The sequence below is a fragment of the Camelus ferus genome, chromosome 1 (genome assembly GCF_009834535.1).
Source record: "Camelus ferus isolate YT-003-E chromosome 1, BCGSAC_Cfer_1.0, whole genome shotgun sequence".
In the NCBI taxonomy this organism is placed as follows: Eukaryota; Metazoa; Chordata; class Mammalia; order Artiodactyla; family Camelidae; genus Camelus; species Camelus ferus.
In genome coordinates, this window is record NC_045696.1 from 109,934,224 (window position 1) to 109,960,161 (window position 25,938).

General features: G+C 54.0%; 1 protein-coding gene and 1 long non-coding RNA gene across 2 annotated transcripts in view; one reads left to right on the forward strand and one right to left on the reverse strand.

Annotated features, from left to right (window-relative positions):
• The first annotated feature begins 302 nt into the window (after positions 1-302).
• On the forward strand, positions 303-10,144 carry LOC106729968. The gene is made up of 3 exons (XR_004323051.1): positions 303-690; positions 1,766-1,901; positions 9,341-10,144. It is a non-coding gene; the product is annotated as an uncharacterized LOC106729968 (long non-coding RNA).
• The window catches only part of TMEM108 (transmembrane protein 108), a 291,098-nt gene continuing 273,719 nt past the window's right edge, over positions 8,560-25,938 (reverse strand). Inside the window, 4 exon segments of the mRNA XM_032488230.1 lie at positions 8,560-8,908; positions 13,564-13,718; positions 22,745-23,658; positions 23,660-24,170. Of these exon segments, the coding sequence (XP_032344121.1) occupies positions 8,786-8,908; positions 13,564-13,718; positions 22,745-23,658; positions 23,660-24,170 (1,703 nt within the window). The 3' untranslated portion in view covers positions 8,560-8,785.

Below are 25,938 nucleotides of genomic sequence, written 5' to 3' on the forward strand. Positions count from 1 at the left end.
CCCTGACTCTGACCCCAGGTCCTCTAAAGGCTCGTACGCGTCTACAGTGAATGGGGGTGGAGATGGTGTCCCCAGGGCTGCTCTCCGGACCCAGTTGGTGTAAACCCCCTGCGCCCGGAGCTGGGTTGCTTTCTATGCTGTGGCTTTTTGCACAGTGACAGCAATCCCTTCTCCCCCCTCACCCTTTTCCTTGTTTTTCTGGAAGTGTGCCTTTGTGTCCTCACAGTAGGTGGGTGGAAGCTCTTGGTGGGGGCGGGCAGGGCTGCGGGAGATTCCAGGGCAGGGCCCCTTCCCAGGAGGGCTCGGGGCTGTCTCTGTGTTCGCCAGGAGGGCAGACCCTATCCCTGTCCAACCCTTTTGTCGCTTTTCTTGAAGAACTACAGAAGTAGACATACAAGGAAGTTATGCTTGTCCCTTACTCTGAATTTCCCCACTGCTCCCCAGCTGACGTGGACTTCCCAGCCCAACCTGCTCTCAAGTGACAGAGGTCCCTGTTCGCTCCTCTGTTTGAGCCCCGCCTAAAGGAGGAGGTGACATGTCTCTCTGGGACCCATCAGGGTTCAGTTACTGAGAACTTATCCCAAGCCTCAGGCACAGTGTGGACCCTGAAGAAGCAAAGAAGATCAGGGAGGGCTTCACAGTGGAGGTGCCCTTGAACTGGACTTGAGGGATGAGGAGGAGTTCTGCCAGGTGCGCAAGGGGCGGGGGGTTGGTTGCAGAAGGAGGAAAATGGGCTGCCAAGGGGAGTGGGTAAGGGAGTGCTGTGAAGGGTAAGGAATGCTGGGGCCAGGAGTTTGGAAAGATGGGTGGGAAGCTCCAAGCCCAGAGGTCCAAGTGAGGGTAGAGGAAGGGGAGCTTTGGGATCCTGGAGCCCAGGAACACTCAGCACAGTGGCTGCCCCCGAGGCCCTGTGAGCAGGAGGCAGCACTTTCTGAAATAGATGGTGGGGGGCAGTGTGGGGAGGGCGATGAGGGGGGTGCTGTTCTCTAGGCCGGGAAGGGGGAGGGGCCCGCGTGGGGTGGGTCCTTCCTGAGCTCTGTGGGGACCTGCTGGTGGGCAGGTCTAGGGCTTCATGACCAGCGCCCAGGAAGGCAGGGGCCCCACTGCCCAGTGGGAAGGGCCTTGTTTCTCAGTTGCGCCTGCCATTTGGGGATGGATAGGGCTAAGGGGGAAGCTGTCTCCACAAAGATCTTGGGTGACGAGGGCGCTGTTAGGGGTGGGGGGGAAGGGGTCCCATTAAGGCTCCAAAGGGGGACCAGCCCTTGGCCTGAGGCCCAGCCCTCAGGGGATGGGCCCTCTGACGGGGGACGCCACGTTGCATGTGCACAGCCCTTCACAGCCTGCAGCCCCTCCCTCTTCACATCTTATTTCATTTCATGCTCAGAGTGACCCTGAGAGGTGTGTATCCTTTTTGAAGATGGGGAAAGGCAGACACGAAGCAGATGAGTGGTTGGTCTAAGCAAGTGGCATTTGCTTGGATTTGAAGGGAGGTCCCACCATTGTTGGGCGTCGATGGTATACATGGCTCTAGGTATCTGCAATGCCAGGAAGGAACTGTCTTTCTAGGCTGTTAGCCGCTGATTTTACTAAACCCCCCTTAACAGTCCTGCACGGTAGATACAGAGATCTCCAAATTGCAAATGAGGAAACAAGCTCAGAGAAGTTAAGTCACTGAACTAAAGCCACCCAGCTAGTAGGCAGCAGAGCCAACATCCCAATGCTAGTTCCCCTGACTCCCAGCTTCTGCCCTTTTCACTTGCCTAAGTGAGCCTGGAGTGTGAGGTCCTAGACACGCAAATGCAACGGACAACACGGTAACTGCCACAGTGGATGCATGCACAGGCTGTCACAAGATCATAGAAGGAGCAGGAAGGCGTCTCAGAGGAGCAGTGAGGCTGAAGGTGAGTGATGTGTTCACGGACTCCCAGGTGGGTGGTGAGGCTGGGACAGGGGTGGCTTCGGAAGGGCCCTGTGGACTGAGCCCAGAGTTGTGGATTATGTCCTATCAGTGATGAGGAGCCAGAGGGTTTGGGGCAGGGACATAATGCAGTCAGATCCCATGTGTCCAAAAGATGATTCTGGTGACTGGGTGGAGAGACAGGGTGGAGAGCAGATACCAGCAAAGCCCTCTTACAGCCCTATGTGCAGACCTGGAGGCGGGCAGGCAGTGTGGGTCAGTTTTGCAACAGCAAAGAGGGAAAAATCCTGTGTATTTCTCAGATATGTAGAATTTTCTTTCGTTCTTTTGGAGGGAAAAGATCTAAACATGGCTGGAAGACTGGACCGTGAGATACAGAAATAAGTCCATTTTACAGGTTGGTCTAACTGTATCTTCAAGTCCATGTTTTTAAAAAAAAAAATGAAGAAAAAGAGAACTCTGTATTCATACCTAGGATTTCACTTAGAGTCCCTTAAAAGGAAAATGACCCGCATTTGGGATTCTGACACTGGTGGTGGGGGTTGAATGTCTTGGCGTCCAGCCCGCAGCTCTGTGTATATACTGCTGTCAAGTTGTAGTTTCCCAGTCTGTGTCTACCTGCACGCAGGACCCATGCAACTTACTTATCTGCAGATTTGCTAGATTACCCACAGCATTATGGTACCCATTTCACAGGAAAGGAAACTGAGGGCTCAGAGAAGTTGTGTAAGTTGCCCAAGCCCTTGGAGCCAAACCAAGTCAATCTCTGTTGAGTATGGACTATGTTTTGTGGCCATACTTATTGACCTAGAAATTGAGATGCTTGACTTCTCATGAAAAGTCTGTGTGGCATCTGAATGCAAGAAATTGTCTGACAGATGCTGAATATTGGAAGATCTGGGGATGTTCTGATGGGCTACAGGATACAAATATTTGGAACTAGCACTGTTGGAGAGAACCCTGGAGGAATGGCTGCCTGAGATTTGCCTGCTTTCAGGCCCCAGACTGCTCTAAGATGGCTCTCTTGACAGTGCAGATGGACGTAGGCAGAACAGCAGCTCCGGGGGTAAAGTGGACGGGACAATATCGGATGTCATGTGTCCTGTGCTATCAGCCAGGCACCAGCCGGTGGGGAGGGAGAAGCAACCTGGGGTGAAATGGGAGCTAGGAAGGACAAATGGGGAGCCCCTGAGCATGTCTGTCCAGCAGTACCCAGCCACACACAAAGTTCCATGACCTCCACTGGGGGCTGCGTGCTGGGCCCCAGGGTGCAGAGGGTCTGAGCTGGCAGTTCCCAGCTGGGCTAGAGGCTGATTTAGCTCAGAGGGATGCCAAGGCCAGCACTTGTGGGAGGAGGGGAGGAGAAGCCGCCCACAAAGAGACAGATGAGATGTGCAAAGCTGGCTGAAGCCCCAGCATCAGAACCACAGGCTGCAGGGCAGACATGACGGATGAACACGGTGCCCTGCAGAACCACCCTGGAGAGCAGGTCCTGCCCAAGCAAGGGCAGAGGGGAAACATCTGCGTCCTGCTCTGGCCGATAACATAGCCCCTGGCCACATGCGGCTATTTAAATTTAAATGAATGAAATTTGAAAGAAAAGAAAATCTTAGTTCCTCAGTCTCGTTAGCCACATGTCAAGTGCTCAATAGCCATAGGTTGCCACCAGGCCAGACGGTGCGGACATGGGACAGTTCCATCTTTGCAGGAAGTTCTATTTGAATGTAAGTTATCTCATTGGTACTTTTTCTATTGATTACATATTGAAATAACCTTTAAACTATATTGAGCTAAATAAGATATACTAACTTCACCTGTTTCTCTTTACTTTTATTACTGTGGGTAGCAAACTTGTCAATTACCTACATGGCTCAGATTTCTATCGGACAGTGCTGTAAAGATGGGTACAGAAACCACCTCCGTTTATCCATCATTTTTAACACCACACCCATTCGCTGGTGTTCCGTTTGATGATGGCTATAAAAACTCTTTCTTAACACAAAAGTTACAGAGCCAGCCCAGGCTGATGGGACAAAAGCAAACTCGGGAGCCAAAAGAATTCAGGTTCAAATTTCAGCCCCATCCCCCTTCTGGCTGTGAGATTTGGGGCACATTACTTCTTTGTGTCTCAGTTTTCTCCTCTAAAGACGCAATCTATGACTGAACCACTGCGTGGCATCGCTTTGAACGCTGGAGGAGGTAGTGTCTGCAGAGGGCCTGGCGTGGGCCTGGCCCTGCATACAGCTCAGTAAAATGGTAGCCATTGTCATCGTTGCTATCACTGTCATTGATATTTTTGGCATGAGAGTGTAAGGGTCAATTTCTCTGGCCTCAGACCACTCACTCCCCTGTCCCTTGCCTCAGCACTCTTGCTCTCTGATACTGACCCCCCGGAGATGGTGCAGCAGGCAGCTGTCAGCATCCTTTCCCAGGCACTCACCTGCTGGCAGCTGCTGGCCCACGAGGCCCGGAGGGCACCCCAGCTTTCTGAGCGCGTAGCCTTGCTCTCCAGGTGCATCCGCAGCTGTGCCTCCAGCTCCTGGCTGACTTTCTCCAGGGCGTGCACCTTGGCCATGTATTCCACCAGGCAACCCCCCAGGTCCTCAACGGCACTGAGGTCCCTCTCCAGGCCAGGAGCGGGTGCCGTGGCCAGGCCTGAGCTCCGCAGGCCCTGCAGGAAGACACTGCTGATGCCCAGGGCCCGGCGGGTCACACGGGCACCCAGGCCACTTGTGGGCCCACTGGGTGTCATCCCTACATAGACCCTGGGTGCTCGGACGAGACCACCCACGGTGATGGTCCTGGAGGCCGGGAGGCTGTCCAGGGAGGATGGTGACTGTGCTCCCCTGAAGGATGCCTTGTGCCTCTGGAGGGACATGCTGGAGCTGGTGCCCGCGGGCACTTCCACCACCACTCGCCTCGCGCTCATCACCCCTTCTGCCTCTGCTGTGCCTAGTGGGTTTACAGAGCCCAGTGGCTTTTGGTTTCCAGCCCCAGTGTCCCCGTGACTGGGCCTCTCTGGAAGCTTCCCTATGCCAAGGCTGCTTTGTCTGCTGTTTTCTATGAGTTTCCACCATTCACCAAGCTGAAAGGGAAACGGCCCGCCCAGGGCTGTGTGCAGAGAGGCGCTCATGCATTCTCCGCAGGGTCATGTGCCTGACCTCCCAGATTTTTCTGCGGGTGGTGGGGAGGTTGGATCAGTGCAGGCCATTGGGGTGGCTCATCTGCTTGTGTATTTCACGAGCTAAGAGAGGGTTAGGCAGGCAGCCAGCAGCCCCATTTCACAGATGAGTAAACTGAGGCTCAGAGAGCTTAGATTGCAAGTACAGAGTGTGGCTGAGCCAGGACTGGCTCCAGGTGTTCCAGGGCTGATGTTAGGGCTTTCTACATCCTTACCTGTGCTGTGTGTGTGAACGCGTGAATGTGTAAGTGTGGACAGAGATGGCTGTGAACCCGCCTTGGTGGGCAGCAGCCCCAGGGACTCAAGAGAAACAAACTAAGCCTGTTGGTTCCTTCACCCTCCCTCCGTCCAGGCAGCAGCTTCAGGTCCCTCCCTAGCACCTTTCCTCCCTCCAGCACTGTGTTCAGCAGCTGCTTGACCTTGGCCATGTTGCTCCACCTTTCTGGACTGACCTGGGCTCTAACCAACACCCACTAGACAAGGGACCGTGGGTAAATTCTGGTCCCACACACGTTGGTCACTTATTATGTATCAGATGTTCCCTACACCTCTGTTTCCCTGTCTGCCAGAAAACTCATAAATAAAAACAAAGAGGCTTTCCAGTAAGAGCTTAAAGGGTGCTCCAAGTTAGGATTTGATGACACCCCCTCCCTGGGCTTTAATTCATGCCCTCAGTATCCAGAAAGGATCTTGTGGCCCCAGGATAACAAAATGCACCTTAAACCCACTGCATTTAAGTTCTGTCTTAGATATACAAAGTGACCAAAACACACAGATGGATATTTATCCCAGATCATGCAACGTGGGAGCAGCCTCCAGGAGAGAAGGGGCAGGGGGTCAGCTGCTAGTGAGGACTGACTCCATCTGGTGCTGTGCAGATTTCCATCCTTCACTGAGTTCTCAGTTCCACCCGAGGAGATAGGCTCAGGGTGGACGTGCACTGCCCTGTGGGCTGCGCACTGCACAACTCCAGAGTATCGTCACACGCCCTGTGATCGGCGCTTCTCCCTTGTGTGCTGAGGGCCCGGAGAGCTGCAGTGACTTGCCCAAGGTCCCCTGTCTAGAAAGCAGCAAGCTTGGATGAGAAAGCCTCTTCTGACTCCTAGGCCATGGTGTATCTAGGACCCCCGCTGTCTCCCAGCACCCAGAGAACAGGGTGCCTGCCCAAGTTCACACCAGCAGGGTTAAGAGCCCTGGTCACCTACTGGAATATTCTACGTACTCTTCCATTTCCCCCCCCCTTCTACTTTGTCTATTTGAGATGACATGCAGGGTACTTTATAAATATCAGTGTTGGTTATATGATGAACAGATTAAGGAACTAGCCTGAACAAGTAAAGGCTGGTAGCGTCTCTTGTTTATTTAGAAGTGGCTTTCCTGCTGTGAACACTGCCTCTGGTGCCCCCTGAAGGGCCATGGTGCCCAGGAGACAGTGTTATAATAACATCCTTTGAACACAGGTGACACTGCCGGGGTCCCAGGAGCTGCAAGAATTCCAGCATCTATCGTCCAAGGCTAAATGAGGGCTCAAGCCACTGACTAAGTTGTTTGCAAAGGTGCCAGGTTGAGGCACTGTTACTGGACGGGATGTGACACTTGGGGATCAGGTTAACTCAGATTTCTCTGACCAAAGATATTTACAATACAGCCCGAGCACGGGGAAGGGGAGGGGGAGGAGCGGTGTATCTTAATTAACATCAATGTCTCCAAGGACCTGAAGACAAATGAGTTTTGGGGGGAAAAAATCTCAAACATGTTCCAAAAGATTTGTTTTATCAAATGATAAATGGCTAATCTTATTAGCTCATCACTCTCATAAAACCCAACTTACTGTTAAAATCGATTAAAAACTACAGGACTGGTGGTGCAGGTACTTAAGGAAGGCGAAAAAGTTATTTAAAAATGAAAAGAATGCAAAAGGTATTAGCAACTTAATCCTCTGGCTAATAAAATAGGTTTATTTATATATACATGGGAGCTGAATTCTGTGGATAAGGAAAAATAAGTCACACATCCCACGTATGTATATATAACATATGTACCTCTGATTACATATATTATATATACGTTTTACTTTACAAACAGATATCTTTATACACACACACACACATTGATATATTAAATGCAATCACTGACAGAAATATTATGATAAGGTTGAGGGGCAGACAGGAGCAGACTGGGAAATGAGTCTCAGAGCAACACATAACCTGCTTCTCGTGGGCTGAAGAGTCTCTGAAGAAAGACAATTACCAAACTGAACGTTGAGTAGGTTCATAGGACATTGAGAACACACATTTTTGAAGGCCATCTTTTTTTTTTTTTTAAGGAAAACGTAGGAAGAAAGAAAAGAGATATGATAAAAAGACCACAGCAACAACACGGATGTAAGAGTCAACATTCAAGTTCAGGTCCCAATCTGACTATAAGAACATCTATATTCAAAATATACTATCAAACTATTTTTCTTTTAGAGAAAGGAAGTGTCAAAGCAGTTACCATCTCTCCCAGCCACTATCTATTAGGGAAAAAGTGGAGAACAGCCATCTCTGGAAGCCCCTCTAGCATCTCTGAGGGTCTGATCCCTGCTGGCTGAGCTGAGTTGAACGCAGCTTGGGTGAGGGAGGCAGCAGGCGACCACCGATGGAGGGGACAATGAGGGAGACGTCCCGCTGTGACCCCCAAGCAGGTCTGCAGCCCTGAGCATGGATACAGTGATGTCTTCTCCTGAGCCATCACCTTTGGCAGTCTTGTTTTTTTAAGATCGCAGGAGGCAGGTTTAGAAACGACAGCTCCACACGTCAAGGTTTCTTCCACAAACACGTTCCTCAAGAGCGTGATGTGATGGCCTTTCCAGGAAACAAGGTGAACCCTAATAAACCTTGGATCCTTGAAGCAGGGTGAGTATTCCAAAGCTCCAGTGCTGGGACCCACATCCAAACCCTCTCCAGAGAAGGCACGAGTGTCCACTGCAGATGTGGGTGGTGGAGAGGACACAGGGATGTGCTTGGAGGGGAGCCTTCTGTCGCCAGGGAAAGCAGTCCTGCTGAGAGCACAGTGGAAGCTCCCTGTTGTGGGATGTTAGGGGGACGTGGCTCGAGGATGCCTGACGTCCTCGGTGCATTCCTGTGGGCTGCATACTGCTGCCTGCGTCCAAACCTTGGATGGAATGACACTCGACAGCCAACAGCGAGGTTCAGGGTGCTCGTCCTTGGGGTGATGAGATGCTCCCTCTTCCTGCTTTGCACATGAGTCTGTCGCGTCCCTCTAGGTGGCCCAGCTCCCTCCGTTGGTGTGCATACGAAGGGGCAGAAATGGGATCCCTCACACTGAGTGGAGAGGAACCAGAGCTTTAAGAAGTGCTCAGAGGCCATTGTAACATCCACTGGTGCAGTCAGTCTCTTCCCTCCCCTGCCTGGGGCTGCTGGGACAAGTTATTAAGAGAAGCAATCAATGCAACTGCTTTGCTTAGAGATACCTTTATTTTATAAAGCCACGGATCGTTCTGTAAATTTTTTTTTTCTAATCCACACTTATAAAAAAGATGTTGACAATTCTTAGGAAAAAAAAAAGCTGAAAACTTTTTATCATCAAGTCAGGGTTACACAAAGATGACATTTATAATATATATTTGTACGTGGATAATTTAGAGACAAAAGGAAGGAACGGCAAAGCGAGGGCTGCTGCACTTAGATCTCCGACACTTGATCGTTTCCCACAAACAGCGTTTCTTGGCAGAAGGGGTTAACGAGGACCATCCCGGTGTCTCTGTAGTCGCCGTTGGCTGGGGACCGGGGCTCCGAGAGCTGGTCCTGGGGGGGAGAGGAAGGGATGTTGTGAGCAGCAGAGGGCTCATGGGTGGCCATTCTCAAAGAAGAACCGTGTACTCACAGGGATGTTTATTTCCACCTGGGATTGCTTGGTAAACATTTTTTAAAAAGTATTGAAATATAGTTGACACACAATATCATGTGAGTTTCAGGTGTACTACGTGGAGATTTGACATCCACATACATTATGAAATGATCACGTGACATGTGTAGTGACATGTGTCCTCATACAAAGTTATTACAGCTCTATGGACCACGGTCCTTACGCTCTGCATTACACCCATGGGGCTTATTTATTTTACAGCTGGAGGTCTGTACCTCTTAATCCCCGTCGCCTATTCCACACCCCTGACCTCATTTTTCATCATCCTCACTGCTGATACTGAGGTAGAGCTTTGTCTGCTTGTCTTTCAGATTTTTATAGCAGCTTCCAAAAAAGATGTCCTGCTTCCTAAGCCACCTCCATCTCAGGGTGCCAGGATGGAACTGCCCTCCATGCAAGACTCACATAAGAGCATGGCTCATTGCCTTAGTGGGCAAAACCGGGTCCACTCTCCTTCCTGCCTGGGTCTCACAGACCTCTGGGAGGCCTCGCGGCTCTTCCTTCCCGAACGCTGCCCCTCTCCTCTCCTGCCACCCACCCGTCAGAGCCTTCCACGGCTCATTCTTCCCGTTCCTGGGTCCTCCCAGAGCCTGGTCAGAATTCTCACCCTGTTTCTTGTAGCACAGGATGTGCTGAGCTGAACAGATTTGAATCTCTGTGTGACTGCACAATAAACAGGTAGTGAATGAAAAATTCAGTCCGTCTACGCGGCCCCAGGAGTGGAAAAGCCCAGAAATGGGCCATGTGCTCAGGGCATCTGAATGGCTTTGGCCTCAACTACCAAGGACTGCAAGCATCTGCGGGCCACGAAACGGCTGTTCTCAGACTCAGGCCCAGAATACGTCTGGAGAATAAGTCACAGCCTGTCCCAGATCCACATGGGAAGCCTCAGAGTCTGCAGCTATTTCGGGACAAAGATGGGGCAGCAGGCCTCAGTGCACCCGGCTTAGGCCAGACCAGCTTAGAAACGGCTTCACTTTAAGAAGCCACAATTAATACTCTGAAGTTGACTCTTAAACGAAACATGCAATTTTTGACAAGTATGCATTGCTTTATGGGTAATAAGGAGAAAAAGGAAGAAAGGCCATTTGTTGGTAAAATGACTTTTCAAAAGACAAGAGTTTCCTTCACTGTCTGGAATCAGCTGAGTGCGCATCCAAGGGGTGGACGTGGGTCTGAGTAAGGAGAACAGCGTGGTGTGCCAGCAAGGGGACAGAAGTCCTCTTTCTGCACTGGGTTTTTGGGTTGAGCTGCGGATGAGAATTTTGGTGGCTGAGATCTGGCTTGTGGTTTTACCGTTCTCACAAAGCAAGAGTTCACCAAGGGTAAACCGCATGAGGGAAATTTCACTGGGTAAAAAATCGAAAGTTCTGTAGGAAATAAGTAAGGCAAGAAAGAAGGAAAAGGGAGGAGGGGAAGGAAAAAGACAAGAAAGCACAGAAATGTTTCCAAGTGCCTCTGGGCATCACAATTTTGCCCATACAGCCCGGATTCCGTTCTGCTGCTTTCATCAGCCCAGAAAGGGAGCAGGGCACCAGAGAAACTTGCTTAGGCAAAGCACTTGGCAGCCTCCAAAGCTGGCAGCTGGGCGGGAGGTGAGCTCATGGCCCGGGATCAGGGGGACGCGGATGCTGGAATGTGTCCTGTGACTGCGGTGGCTGCGTGGGTGTGGCAGGGCCCCTGAGCACAGGGAGAGGACAACTGCTGTGGCTGGGAATGGAGCAGAACAGGGGAGTGGGCCGGCTGGGAGGGGCCGGTGGTAAACCCACGCTGGAGCCACCATGGCCCCCTGATCCTGGGGTGTGACCTGCTGTGGTGGCCGCTTTGCCAGGGCCTCTGGCCTGTGTCCCACGTGTCCTGGTGCTCTGGGTCGGGACATCTGGTGGGTTCTGTGCTAGCCGGGCCCTTCCGATGGTGCGCTCACCAGCACCGTCCTCTGGCTTCGGGTTTCATTCACCAGTTGGTAAAGAGACTACGAGGAATTCAGAGTCCAGGGGTTCACAGCCCACACTCAAAGTGGGCAAGCCCGGTGGCCAAATAATCTACTTTTTCACACACTGTCACAGTTCTCAGGAACACTTCTGCCACGCCAAGTGTGCCCTGGCCATGCTAAAGGTCAATCCTTCGTGAGGCCTGTCCTTCTGTCCTTCAGCTAAGATTTTTTTACTGAGTGTCCACTGTGTGTTAGGCTTTGGGCTGGGTGATGGGTAAATTGTGAGCAAAGCTTATAGTTCACCCATGTGATAACCATTTACCGAACAGCTACCATGGGCTGGGCATAGGGCAGTGAACAGAGCAAAAAGCCTCCTGCCCTCGGGCAGCTTATGGTCTAGCAGATGAGACAGACAGCACAGCAGTCAGCAGCGAGAAGGGTGCAATGTCAGGCAGTGAGAAGTGCTCTGAAGAAAAGCAAAGCAGGGCCAGGGACAGAGCACCAAGGGGTGGAGGGTGAGGTTCTAACCTGTATAGAGCAGTCAGGGAGGACCTCCCTGAGGAGGTGGCATTGCAGCAGAGTCTTGGAGGGAGTGAGGGATGGAGGCAACCAGAAGAGCATTTCAGACAGGCGCAAGGGCCAGCTCTCAGGTGGGGACAAGCTCACTACTTCGGATGAAGGGCCAAAAGGCCAGTGCGGCGGGGGCAGGTGCTTATGGTCTGGCAGGTGGGGAGGAGGGGGGCGGGGCCACCCAGGGAAGCGCCTGCTGAGAGGAATCTGGGTTTTGCCCAAGGTGTGAAGTGGAGCCCTCTGGGGCTTGGGAGGAGCTGTGGCTGCCTGAGGTCCAGCAGACCGTAGGGGAAGGGACTGGAGCAATCCAGGGTTCCGGGGATGAAGGCAGCTGGCAGCCTGGGCGAGGCGCTGCAGGGCCGGTGGTGAGAGATGCTCGCAGGGAGGAAGACCCCATGGTGTGCTAACATTCTGGATGTGGGGTGTGGGGGCAGAAGAGGCGCCAGCAGTGCCATCTAATACTGAGAAACACCGGGGTGGGGGGCTTCCAGGTGTTGGGGTGGGAGGGGGAGCCAAGAGTTCAGTCTCAGGCTCCTGAATTTTTAGACGTACGGTCGAAGCTGGGCCCATGGGTCTGGACCTCGGGGAGACAAGGCTGGAGCAGAAACTAGTCAACTTTGAAGATGGGATTTAAAGTCATGGAACCGAGCAGAAGGAGAAGAGAGGCAGTGGGAGGCTTGGGCTGGGACCCTCCGGTGACTGGAGGCGGGGAAAGGACAGGGAACCAACGCTGCAGACAGGAGGAGCTGGAAGCTGGGGGAGGAACAGACAGGGCAGGGTGGGGCACCAGATGCCACTAGAGAAAATGTGCGGACGCTGCTTGTAGATCGTGTGGAATGAGTGCCCAGAACTGCCCCCTTGCATTTAGCAATGTGGGGGCCGCCAGTTATTCAACTACACTATCAAACCAACAGCTGCATAACTCCAACCCAGATAAGTGCCATGTCAGAAAAGCACAGGGAGCTGAGACCACGCCATAGGAGAGTGAAGCCAGCCTGGCAGTCAGGGGAGGCCTCTCCAAGGCAGTGACAGCTACACTGGGCCCCGGGTGATGGGGCGGAGTTGCCAAGGTGGAAAGTGAAGGGGGCCAGGGAGGAACAGAAGACCCCTAGGACAGGGAACAGCTCACACAGCCTGGAGTGTGATGTCACCTGATGCAGTGATGGGTGTGGCTGGAGTTTAGCAAATGGGGGGGGGCCTGGAGGAGGCTGGAGGGTTGGGTGGGGACAGGCCCACCTGCAAAGACTTAGAACTCTAACTTACAAGCAACGGGGAACTACTGAAGGGTTTGAGGCACAGGAATGATGTGATCACATTTATGTTTATAAAAGGTCATCTGGCTGCCGGGGGGATGGATCTGCTGAGGAGAGGGGGCTGTACCTCCAGAACTCTCAGCCTCCACCCCCTGCCTTTACCCAGGTGTCCACCATCTCTCCTGGGCCATCTCACCTGCTTCCTAGGTGACCTACCTATTCCTAGGCTTTCTGTCTGTCCTCTCATACACTCATCCATCCACTAAACTACCCCCCCTTTCCCTCCTATCCATTCCTTGATCATGTGTAGAGTGCCCTCACCAGGCTATCAGGACACTCTTTTAGATCTAAAACTAGGTCACACAAAGCTCAAAGCTTTCAATGACCCTCCGCGAACTAAGACTAAAGTACAAACTCCATTCAACCCCACGCAAGGCCGTGTCTAATCCAGCTACCTCTGCCCCACCTTCCACGTGAGAGTGGAAAGGAGCAAGGACTTGGCAGCCACAGAGACCTGGGTTCAAAGCCCAGCTCTCTCAGTGGCCAGCTGGGTTAGGAGTTTTGGGCAAATACTCATCCTTCACCTGGGGATTCTAGATAATTCAGATCCTGATTCAGGTGCGCTGGGGCGGGGCGCTACTGCCGCTGGCCCAGGGACCACGCTGGGAGGAGCCAGGCACTAAGACGTGAGCGCATGCGCCGTGCTCTCCTGCGAACCTGCGCCTTCCCCGCAGCGGCAGCCCTTGCCGGGGCTGCTCTTTGGTGGGGGGCTTGTTACCTCAGAGGTTTCAAGGGACTGGATCTCCCTCGGAAGCTCCACAGCATGCTTGCTGAAGTAGTCCATGGTGATGGCGTTGTTCCAGTAGCTCAGGCTGTTCTCGGGGTTGGCCGGCTTCTTCTTCCTCCTCAGGCAGCACACGGTCAGCAGGACGGCTGCGGGGAGAGCCGAGTTAGAGATGGGGCGGTGATGGGCGCGCTCGCAGCCACTTGCCCCCTTAATTCATTTGTTCATTTGTTCAAAAATGTCTAATTTATGTTGAGCTTCTACTTTTGTGCCAGGTGCTGGGAGACAGGGAGAGAAGAGAAAGACACGGCTGCTCTCCTCTCCCGAGCTTCCCTCCTAGCATGTGTATGGACGGTGCAGAGGGACCAGACAACATGAAAGCTAACTTGCTCAAAGAACATAAAACATGGCCAAGTGAGAAAGATAACGGAGGGGAGCTGGGGGAGAGGCTGCTTTAGAGCCGTCGCGAAGGGCTTCCCTGAGCAGTGACCTTAGAGCTGAGACTAGAACATGGGGAAGGAGCTGGGCAGTGTGTCCCAGGTGGAGAAAACAGCATGTGCAAAGGGCCTGAGGTGGGGGGTGGGGGACAAACAATGTGGGTGAGCAGTGTGGCTGGAGTGAGGTAGGTGTTGGGCAGTGAGGTAGGTGAGGCCAGAGCGCTATTTAGAGGCTGCACTCACGGGCTCAGGAGCAAGAGGCATGGTTGTAATTTCGGCTAGCTGTGGTGGCTGCAGGGTCGCCCCTAAGTTTGCTCCAAGGAGAGGCTTTGCTCACTTGGTGGGAGGGCTTCCCCCAGCTTGGCTGCAAAGAATGGCATGTGTGCTGAGCTGCACTGCTGGACTGAAGAGGGGCCTTCTCAGTCGGAGCAGGAGCATGGCAGAGAGGGATGGAGCCCAGGGAACTTTACACAATGAGCCCTTGCCTTCCACAGAGGGCCTTGGTGGCAGAGGTCCCGGACCCTGAAAAGACAGCTGCTCTGGCATCATCAGCATTACCACCATCATCACGAAAAAAAAAGCCACTAACAGTATATAGCATTTATATGCCAGGCAGGGTTCCAAGTGCTTTTGAATATTAATTCACTTAATCCTCCACGTAACTCCACGAGGTTGGTACCAGTAGGGCCCCCATTTTATAGACAGGGAAAAGGAGACTCAGGTGAAGTGACTTGCCCAAGAGCAAACCCAGACATCTGGAGTCCAGAGTCTGTGCTCTCAGCCCTCCCCGAAGTCTGCCTCACAAAGGCATGCCAAATGCCGACGGGGAGCCCGCGCTGCACAAATGGGATTGCCGGGGGCTTTCCACCGTGCGATATGACACCCTGTCTGTTCAGTCCCGGAGACTCGAAGGCCCTGGGAGGAGGGAGCATTGTATGTTGCTGATAAACCACTCTGTGAGCAGAGTGGCTCAGACGCAGAGTGGCTCGGACATGCCGACTTGGAAGGCTTCTGAGGTCGGAGAAGTGTGCTGGCCTGTCCAGGGTCACACAGTGGAACGGGTGATGCAGTGACCAGGGTAACAGAAGCCCTCTGGGGGAAAAGCCAGTAAATGGAGACTGGGTACCTCCTGCCCAGGCTCGCCATCACCAGAGCCCAAAGGGTGGCTGAAATTGGGCCAGGGGTGGGCAGAGCTATGGGGACGCCCAGGCTGAGCCGTGCACAGAGGCCAGCACCGTGGTGGCAGTGGCCACCAGGGGGCAGTGGAGGCCCAGTTCTGTCCACAGCACCCTGAAGGTCTGGCCCGCATCCGGGGGCCCGAGTGTGCCAGGGTGTAGGGTAGCTGCAAACCTGGCACCTCACAGGCTGAGACCTCGGGGCCCACAGCCTAGAGCCCTGTGGGCTGAAGAATCCTGGAATGCTCTTCCCTGCTGCTGGCCTCGCTGGCATCTTGACCTGACAAGCCTTCCAGACGAATTTCCATTCAAGCCATCAGGCAAGTTTCCATTCCATCCAATCTGTTTCTATCAGTAAAACTTCTGATTTGCTTACCCTTCTTCCAGGTCCCCTTACAAACATTTTCAAAATAGAAAGGCGATTTCTGAATATTTGAGCTCAAAGGAATTTTAGACTGGCTGGTAGAGACTTCTTCAAATTTTGTGGGTCTCCTTTCCTTCTCAAGAACCCTTTCTTCAACTGGTTGAAGGAGGAATGGGAGTGAGGAGGGAGGCTGCAGAATCAGCCTGAAATTCTGCTCATTTAGGGCACCCTCCGCATCCTACAGACCAGAAGACTAGGGTGCAAAGACTCTGGCTTAACTGCCGCAGGTCACAGTAAGTGTCAGGGCCTGGGGCAAGGCCCTAAGTCCTCTGCCCCTTTTCTGGAGTCTTTGTTCCTCACTGTCACTACTTTTCACCCTGCTCCTGGGGTGGTGAGGTGGGGGTGGGGGAATTCAAGCTGCAGAAACCCAAACCATAAGGAGAGGGTTGGGCTGAGCCCACACTGCCACTGCTGTGAGCCTGGGCCTGATTAGGACACAGGACTGGGGTCCTGCCCTGCAGGAAGGGCACGGAGAGCTCTGTTCCTTGCATTCTCGCCTTCACACGTTGTTGGTGCTCCTGGCCTGATCACATGCCTAACGGGGAGCTCCTGGGGCCTCTCAAACACCATTTCATTGACACACCAGAAGCCAGCCCAGCTGCAGGAAAAGCATGGCCTTGGAGACCACATGCCAAAGGTGCAGGTGTGACTCTGCTGTGTATCACACTAGGTGAGTCACTTTTTTTTTCCATTCTTTGGTTCTTTTTTTTGGCGGGGGAGGTAATTGGGTTTATTTATTTATTTACTAATGGAGGTGCTGGGGATGGAACCCAGGACCTGCTACCTGCTAAGCACTCACTACCTCTGAGCTCTGCCCTCCCCCTAGGGAAGCCACTTCTTGATGCTGATCCCTATGGACTTGGCAGGGTTGTAAGGAGTCCGAGATCATGAATACAAGATTCCAAGTGCACTGCCTGACGCACAACAAGTGCTTAATGAGTAAGAGTTTCCTGAAAGGAAAACTGGGCTGCACAGCTGTTGGGTGGTTCAAGGCCAAGGCTCCACCTGTGATTTAGCACTTTCGTTATTTCATATTAAACCTTTTCATCCCAGAAAGAAAAGTATGATCAGACTTAGGGAGTCTCTAGTATGTCCCCAGGGGCTTCATGGTCTGATTTAACCCACAAAATAACCGCCTGAGGGAGGAGCTGGCACTCTTTCCATTCACCGAAGAGGCAACTGAAGCTCGTGGAGGTTAACAGAAGTAACCCTGGTCAGCCAGCTAATTACTGGAACTGGAACCTGGGTCTCAGTGACCTCTGGCTGCCGGTCGTCCTAACTTGTCCTGATTGCCGGTGGGGGCGTGCCTGAGGAAGCACTGCGTGGACCACAGGCTCTGTGCACATACAGGGTGGGAGCCGCCCCCTCTCCGATGCTCTCTTGAAAGCTCCCACTGCTCTGCTTCTCCCAACGCAACAGCCTCAAGGCTCTTAGAGGAGGTCAAGGGCATCCCTAATCCCTCCAGTTTTAAAATGAGTGTGAGTTCAGCAAGCTCTCTCTGCTTCCCAGGCATGTCAGTGGGGATCAGCCATGGCTTGTCAGAGCTATGTCAGGAAGGAGGAGGGTCGCCGATTGGAAGATGGAGCCCTGAGGACTGTGCTGACATTTCTGAGAGGGGCCTGGTTTCAGGGCTGGGACCCGCTGTGTGATGGGAAATGGAAATGAGAGCCTATGGTAGCCCGAAGGCGCAGCCTTTTCAAACACCTGCGGAAAGTGCGCCCTCCGTGGCCTGCTGGAGAACACATGGCCAGTCCTATTATGTGAACATGCTATCTGCCCGCTGCCCTCACCGGGCACCTCTCCACGGCGGACTCTGTGGTAGGACCTCAGATGCATCAGCTCTGCTGTGCACAAGTCTTTGTGGGGTGGGGGACGGCTGCAGCCGCGGGAGTGCTGGCTCAGACCTCCTGTGGCGGGGGCACAGCGGAGGGACAGGCACAGTGGAGGGCCGGGCCCGGCCACTACCCTCTGATTCACCACCACGTGTGTGCCCAGGCCACGTTTCCTGGGCTGCTTCCAGCCGTGGCAGGGCTACAAGAGCAGGCCTGTTCCTGTGGGACAGGGGCCTCCTCTTAATGGTCTGAGGACTACCCTCAGCCTGGCAGAAACTTCCGTAGGGCTGCCCTGCGGTCCAAGCCTCTCCCTCCCAATCCTCCCCTGCAACGTGCCACACGCACACTGCCCTGAGGCTCTCCCCGCCTCCTCCAGCCGCTTCCGTTATACTTCGCAGGTGTTTCCCCAGTACATCTCTTGCAGGCTGAATTCTGTTTAGGGATCTGCCTCCTGGAGGCCCCAAGCTAACACAGTGAACGCTGAGTCCTATTTCCACAGGCGAGAAAGCATTGGACCAACTTGTCCAAGTTCCACAGGTGACGAGTGGGAGAGCTGGGGTCACACCCAGGTGTGTTTGATTCCCAAGCCAAGCCTTTCTGTCACACCAGGGTCTGTCTTGAGTGAGTCATGCAGGGTGAATGTTAGGAAAGTGAGAGAGGCAGGCATCTTTGACAGATGTCAGGTTGGCCCCTCATTTTGTAGGTGAGACACCGGAGACTCTGGAGGGAAGAATTTGTCCGGTGGCGCCAGCCCAGCTGTGGACCATCACTTCCCTCCTCTGGAGGCTGGGGGAGGAGACCAGGGGAGGCCTCAGGGTATGGAAGGAGGCCAGGCTGGACACGAGGCCACAGGTCTGGGGAAACCAGATTTGGGGGCTCACTGACTCCCCATCTGGCTGGTGAGAATGGGCCTGAGGAAGGGCCACAAGGTTCCTGCAGGGGGCGCTGTTGGGAAGCACAGAGAAGAACCCTGAGAGTGTGTCTAGGACACTGTGGTCCAGCCACGGGGACACCCCCGTTCCCCCTCCCAAGCCTGCCGTGCCCCAAGGCCATGCCTCCCTTCAGTTGGCTCATAAGCCCCAAGGAGACAAACCTGGTGTTAGTGCCTTCCTGTCCTCATCTCTCCTGTTCTTTTTGCTGGAAAGAGTACTTCTTAAGGGAGGGTATAGCTCAGTGGTAGAGCGCGTGCTTAGCATGCACAAGGTCCTGGGTTCAATCCCCAGTACCTCCATTTAAATAAATGAACAAATAAACCTAGTTACCCCTCCTCCCAAAACAAGTCAAGATGAAAAGTTTTTTTTGTTTTTTTGTTTTTTTTTTAAAAAAGGAAAGAGCAATTAAAAAGAAATACTTCTGACCCAGGTTTTCTTATATGATAACTACAAAGTCATTGGGGTCTGTGAGTAAAAGATACTCACAGACATTCAGATCTGAGTAACCCTCACAGAACAACATGTAACACGGCCAAGGGCCGCATGAGCACAAGGATGTGTTATCTCTGAAGGCGGCGCTGACGCTTGCATGGCATTTACTGTACGTCTGGAAGGAAGCCAGCCTGCTCCGGGCAAGGGGCACATCCTGGGCTCAGAGAGAGGCCTACTCTGCTTTGGACAGCTCAACATGGATTGATGAAGGCCAGCTGTGGATGTTTCCTTCTTTCACCCATAAACCCCCATCTTTTTCAGGGAGGCTGGATGAGGACATTCTCAAGAATGGGTGTGGCATGTGCGGGACAGGTCAGGGAGCCTGACAGAGCCACACAATGACCTCCTGATGAGAACCCAGAGCCCAGACAGCCACGAGTGAGGATGGACCGCTTTGGCTTCAGGCCCACAGGCTCGTAGCAGGAGGTGGTGGGCTGTGCATCCAGATGGTGGCAGCAGAGACCAGCTCAGCCTCATGGCTCCCCAGCCCCAGCCAAATGTGGCCTGGATCCAATCAATTTCAGCTCTCGGCACATCTGAAAATGTATGTGGCTGTCCCCTGGGGGGCTCAGGAGACAAAGCATTTCTCGGACCTGGTACAACAGACATCCTCCCAGCCGCTGAGCGGGGCCCCTGACCTGGAAGGGCAGGTGGAAGTGCTGACACCCCTTCTTGGGCAGGCCTGAGGTTCGCTCTGACCGCCCACTGCTCCCACTGGAGGCCAGGGATTTGCGCACCTGCCCAGCAGCTCCCCATCTGGAGTCTGGCTTCTGCTCGATGGAGAAAAGCAGAGCCAGAGCCGGGGCTGGTCTGAAAAGCCAGATGAGGAAATCTGTGCACGCACTTTGCTACCAGCGCAGATGGCCTGAAATAGCTGGCAAACTAGCCAGGAGGAGACCCCTCTTCGAGGGCTGTAGAGTGTGCTTATTAGGACAAATGTGGCTGCCGGGAGGGTCTGAAATGTGGGGCTCTCACACCTGGAGGAAGCCTGCTTGCCTGATGGCTGGAGTGGGGCTGGGTCAGGAAAACAGCCTGCGTATTTACTCAGCTGTGCTTGGAAAGAGCACAGCGCTTTGAAGCTGGACCAGTGTTCTTCCAGCTCAGTGTCCCCCTCATCTGGGCCTTCATAGGATTAAGGATGGTCCCACGGGGCCATGAATAAGGACAGGGAGGTGGACATGGAGGGAGCCAGGAACCTGGGTGAGTGAGGGCTCAGGAGAGCCTCCCTCAGACTGGAAATGCCAGAGGGACACCAAAGGAGGGGGTTGTGGTTCCCAGGGGCAATCTTCCTTTACGAAGTAACTTGCTCCATCCCAGCAGCTGAAGGCTCCTGTCTGTGCCAGAAGCGTCCTGGAGGTGCAGCTCCGGGCTGTGTCCTTGCCTCTGTCTTGGCTGATGGGGTAGGCATGGTTCAGGCAGCCCATGGGTTTTCCGCTCTGCAGTAAAATCTAATTTCAAACTCATACATAGCAAAAGGGCCAGAGGAATCCTTTTAGAACTGCAAACCCAGGTGGGTGTGGCCTGTGGGGGTGGAGGCTGGAGAGGGCGCTGGCAGCTGGGGAGGGGGCCGCACCACACATCTCCGATTCCCTGAGTCCCTAGTGCGTGCAGCAGTGCTTGGCACACAGTGGGCGCTCTGGATATACTGGGGAGAACCCAACAGATTCTATCCCCAGACCTGGGCTGACTCACCTGTGATTGGAACCCTGGGCAAGTCATTTCACTTGGGGACTTACTCCCCACGTCTATGGTGTGTTCCTTGGACACTGTGTTTACTTTTTTGTTTTTATTTTATACTTTGGCTAGTCTGCTTGAAGGAGGAATGATTTAAAAAAAATGGGAACACACTCTGTAAACTGAAGTCTCTGGACACATGGAACGAATGGAAAATTGGAAAGCTGTCCCTAATGTGGTTACTTCTCAAATAGGACCATTATTAATAATTTATTGGCTAATAGTGCTGCACTTTCTCATTATCACTCTTCTGTGTTAGAAGTGGGCAGTCACAGCTTTAGGAATACCTGTGTGTTTCCATGAGCGACAATCGAGCTGCTTAACGAAAGAATGAAATATACAACCTGCCAACAATTTCACTTTTCCTGAAGTGGGTCCTTGAGCAGAAGTAGACTGTCCACCCTGGCACGGAAAGTTTGCTTTGCTTTTCAACTAGAAGGAGACAGAGAACTGGGAGAGGTGGCTCCTGGAAAGAGTCTGGACTCCAGGTTACAAAGGATCTTGCTGGAGAACAAGGCCAAGCAGAAATCAGGTTTGTGTTAAAGGCACACACGCCCTGCACTGACAGTTGACTCACAGCATGAGGAAAAGCATGAGACCTGGCCTAACAGCCTCCTCTGTGGAAACTTCTGGGCTTCGTTCCTCTTGGGATCAGGCCAAGCCCATGGCATGACGTGAGGCCTTACAACCAATGGGGCTGATGCCGGTGCAGGCTGCCTGAATGTGACCAAAGGATCCAGAAAGAGGAACTGCCACCTGCTGTCCTCTGCCACAGCCAGGCATGTGTGGGGTGCAGGCAGGAACTGGAGGCCATCCGAAGGGGCAGATAGGGGCAGGGCCGGGGCAGGGCGGCCCTATGAAGAGACTTGAAGGGACAGGGATGAGCAGCTTGGAAAAAAGAAAAGGCTGCCCTTGAGAGCCAGTTCAGATATTCCAGGGGTTGGCAGACAGACTTGCTCTGTATGGTTTCAGAGGGCACAGGTTAGGACCAAAGAGTGGAAATTATGAGGAGGCAGATTTCAGGCCCCCAAGAGAACCAGGAAACAATCTGAGGGTCACAGGGGAACAAGCTGGTGAGTGGAGAAGACAGGGGGCTTCTCACCCCCAGAAGGGTTCAGAGGGTGCCTGGATGATGGCTGTGTGGGCTGGTGTGGGGCTGCGTACAGTGAGGATTCCTGTGAGGCAAACAGAGAATCCCTAAAGACCAAGGATCAAGTATGTGGGGAAGGCATAAAGGAAGCCCTCAGGTCCCAGGTGACTGCACCAGGCTCTTCAGGGAGAAAGCCTCTCGACTTGTCTTGAAAGGAGTGACGGGCAGCAGCAGGAGGCGCTGGTGGCCTGGGGAGAGCCCTTCCCCACATACCAGTGAGAGCAAAAGATGACGTGGGGTCCACAGAGCATCAGCTCCCACCACCCATGAGCAAATAAAACAGGCAGCGGAGGAGAATAGCTGAATTCACACGGAGCTCTCAAGCCTCAACTGAACTACAGGAACTCTGTTTTTGTCAAGACTAACAGAACTTCCTGCAAGATCAAAGCTTCATCTCTTCTTCTTTCTGAGGGGGAAGACAGACAGGAGGAAGGGAAGAAGTGAGAGAGGAAAGGCTGGACTGCAGCGGAGCCAGAAGGGAGGCTGGGGAGGAAGGTGAGGGCTCTGCTAATTGGAGGCTGTAAGTTTGAAAGCACCAACTTTCCCTGATGGTGTGTTGGGGCCCCATCGCTCCATGTGTGAGCAGGCTGGGTGGTGTCATGACAAGAGCCCTGGCCTGGAAGACAGGCTCTGAGCGCTCCTCCCAGCCCTGCGTCTCACTAACTCGGGGGTCCTGGGGGAGCCATGTCCCCTGTCCAGCTTGGTGTTTCTTTCTGCAAAATGCAGAATTGGACCGGACTACCTGTAAGGTTCTCCCCAGCTCCTGGGAGTCGTGCCTTCATGCTCAGTGGGCACCTGAGCCACGGCCTGGCAGAGCCGAGGACGTGGGGAGTGATAACCCATGACTCTTGTCCTGTTACCTCGTTCCCGGGATTCTGGGGGGTGTTGTAGCCCACTTGGCAGGGACTGCCCAGCTCTGGGGCAAAGGAATTGTAGGGATGGGCAAGTTGCCATCGTGGAGGTAGAAGTGGGGGGCGTGGGGAGGGGCGAGGCACTTACAGCAGGAGGAGATGGGCACGCTGATGGCCAGAATCACCCAGGCGATGTCCATCTTGCTCAGGCAGATGGTGGCTCTGTGCTGGGGTTTGTCCCCTTCAGCCACATGGGAGATGTTCCCTGCTGTTCCTGGCTTCCAGGTCCCGGCGGGGACCAGACGGTTGAGAAAGTTTCCTGTGGCCGTGGACACCACCGTGGAGAGAGGACTGGGCACCCTGCCAGCCATGGTGGTGGTGGCCAAAGCCTCTTCCTCGGCTTGGGAAACAGTGCTTCCTGAAACCCCGGGGGAGCTGGCTGGAGCCTGAGGGGCTGAGGATGTTCCCTGAGGAAGCCCCTTAGAAGGGGCTGAGACACTGGCGTCAAAGGCAGCCTGGGTGGGCCCCGTGGCAGCCGTGAAGACCCCAGAGCTAGCAGATGGAGGTCTGCTAATGCCCGGGGTGACAGTAAGCCAGGAGTCACTGTGGCTGGGGCTGTCCTGCGGGTCACCGCGGGGGTGCTGAGAAGGCACTGGGGCAGGCTGTGGACCGGCAGGGGTGCCTGAGGCTGGTGTGGTGTCCGGCTCCCCTCCTTGGCTGGTGAAGGTGGAACCACCCCCCTGGTCTGCTCTGCTAAGGCTGGGCTTGTCCTCTGCAGGCACCAGGGGGGTGGTGGGTGGTACCCACGAGGTCCTGCTGGGTGCCAAGGTTGTGGCCACTGTCTGGGGCTGTGGCGAGGAGGAGTAACCCCAGAGTGGGTTCCGGGGGGTGAGGGTGGAGGGGTCAGGCTCCACAGATCCTGTGAAGTTGCCTTTGTAAATCTGGAAGATTTTCCCCAGGGGCCGCTTCTGCCCCAGATGTGTGGAACTCTGATTTCGTCCCCGCTGGCCTTCCTTCCTCACAGAGTGACCGCTGGGCGCAGGCGGGACAGGGCGTGAACCTGCCAGTTCCCTTTCGGGAAGAGCCTGGAGGCCTGGGGGGCCTACGTGTGGTCACCCGGGAGGGTGCTGTGGGGGAGCGGCTGGTGGCTCTCCTCTGCTTTGTCGGCAGGATGGTGGGTGTAGCCTCCCCTGGGGGGCGGCCTTCTGAGTGGGAGGATGTGGTTGCCATGGCAGCAGGAGGTGGCCCTGTGGACAGGGGGCCTTCAGGTTGGGGAGTGGTTGCTGTTGCCATGATGGTGGAGACAGTGTTTGTAGGAGGGTGTCCGTCCAGATGGGGCGTCATCGTTGCCATGGGAGCCGTGGCCTGTGAGGAGGGTCTGTCGGGATGAGGGGTCCGTGTTACCATGGAGGCAGGGGCAGCCACCATGGAGGAGTGTCTGGTGAAGCTGAGGGGTGCTGTCAGCATGGTGCCTGGGGTGGTGCCTGAGGGGAAGACTTGAAGAGATTCCCTGGGAGATGGTTCCTGGGCAGCAAACACCGGTGCTTCGGTCAGTGCCAAGATCAGGAGGAAGCCTTGAGAGGGAGACAGAGAGCAGAGGTGAAACACCTGGGAGCAGCTCAGCCCAGGGCCTTCCTTACCCACGAACCTGGAACGCCTGGGAACTCATGGGAAACACCGGGAGCCTCCCCAAGGCCCATGCTCAGCAGACACAGGGCCATGTGGAGTTGGGGTTAGGTCCATCAGGTGGGTGCCACCCAGCCCCTGTTTGGGGTTGAACCCAGCTGCAGGGGAACCAGAGTCGGCTAAAGGGGCCCTTTCCCAAATGCATCTGAAATGCCATGGCCCCCCGTCCAAGGGCAGCTTCTCGGAACAGGCTGGAGGGGTGGGGGGTGTGGAAGGGCTTGTGGCCTCCCGGTGCCTGCTGGCCCAGTGAACCAGGGAGCGGTCGAGGCCGGCCTGACCACAGGGAAGCCGGCAGCTCTGCGTGGGCTGCCCTGAGCCAGTGAGGAGGACTCGGGTGGGCAGAGCTGACCAGCTCCCACGCCTTTTCTGAATCTTCCATTTATGAACGAGACAAAGGTACAGACGACAGATGTCTGCTCATTCAGGCCCACCTACCAAACAGTTAAGGAGGGTCTACCCTCTCCTTGACCCCGGAGAACACCAAAATGAACAGGGCAGTCTGTGGCCCCGGGTGAGCACTGTACAAATCCACAAACGATCCTAAAACCAGGCAGACATCTCAGTGTCACTGGAGAGTGACAGGCAGAAGGGGACAGGGGTCCAGAGACCAGATCTGGCACCTGTAAAGCACACAGCGCGGAGCCTGGAAGAGAAGGTGTGTTCCATTGTCATTTTAACTGCTTCTCCGACGATGCTCGTGAGGCTGAACTCTGTGAAAACCACAGCCTAGCCTTTCTGAGTAGGAAGAACCCTTCTGGGCATTAAAAAAAAACCTTGGACTGCGCATGATGGTCAGTGTGTATGCTTTTAGTTCACCGAGAAAGTGCACAAGGACAAAAACCTATGCATTTAACACCTCTTCTTAATACGTGTGGATTTTTATTAATCACAACAGCATGTGCCTATCTTTAAAAATAATACCTCGTGTAAATGTGAGATGTAGGACCTATCTGGGTTATAGACCAGAAGGCCGCCCCACCCCTCCTCCCCAGCGTACAGCACATGGGCAGGGAAGAGTGTCTGTCACAGAGGAGTGCTGGAAAGACCTCTAAGGCCTGATTCTGACCTGTGAGCTCCTCCTTGTTCACATGAACCCCTGCCTGGTTGCTCTCAGGCCCTTCCTTCAGCCCTGTTAGCTGCCCAGACAGTGGTAAAGCTCTGTCTCTGCTAACTCTCTTGGAGTCTCCCTCCCCCACCAGATTGCAGCAGGACAATGGTCAAAGCAGGGGCCCTGGCGGTGACTTCTGGGGGGTCCGAGGTGGTCAGCAAAGTTGACAGGAGAAGGCAGGGGCCCTGGTGAGTTTCTAGAAGCAGAGAGGAGGAGGAGCTCTCTTGACACACCTTTGAAACAAGGCCCAGGACCACTGAGGCCTCCTCCAGCTTAGTTGTGGGGTGGGGTCTGAGTGGACCAGTGTCCCCTCACCCTGCACATCTACCTTAGTGGGTGGGGGAGGCTGAGGGACTACAGATTGAACAGAAACCATAGCACCCACTTCTCCAGGACCAACAATTTGTCCTATAAACCTATTTTTTTGTAAACTTTCATTCATGGTATTGCCCATACACCAACAGTGTTTTCTGCTTATCTGGGTTAATCGTAAAAACCATTAACTGAGCCTCTGCTCTGGCCTGTCTTTCAAGCTCAGTTGAACCCTC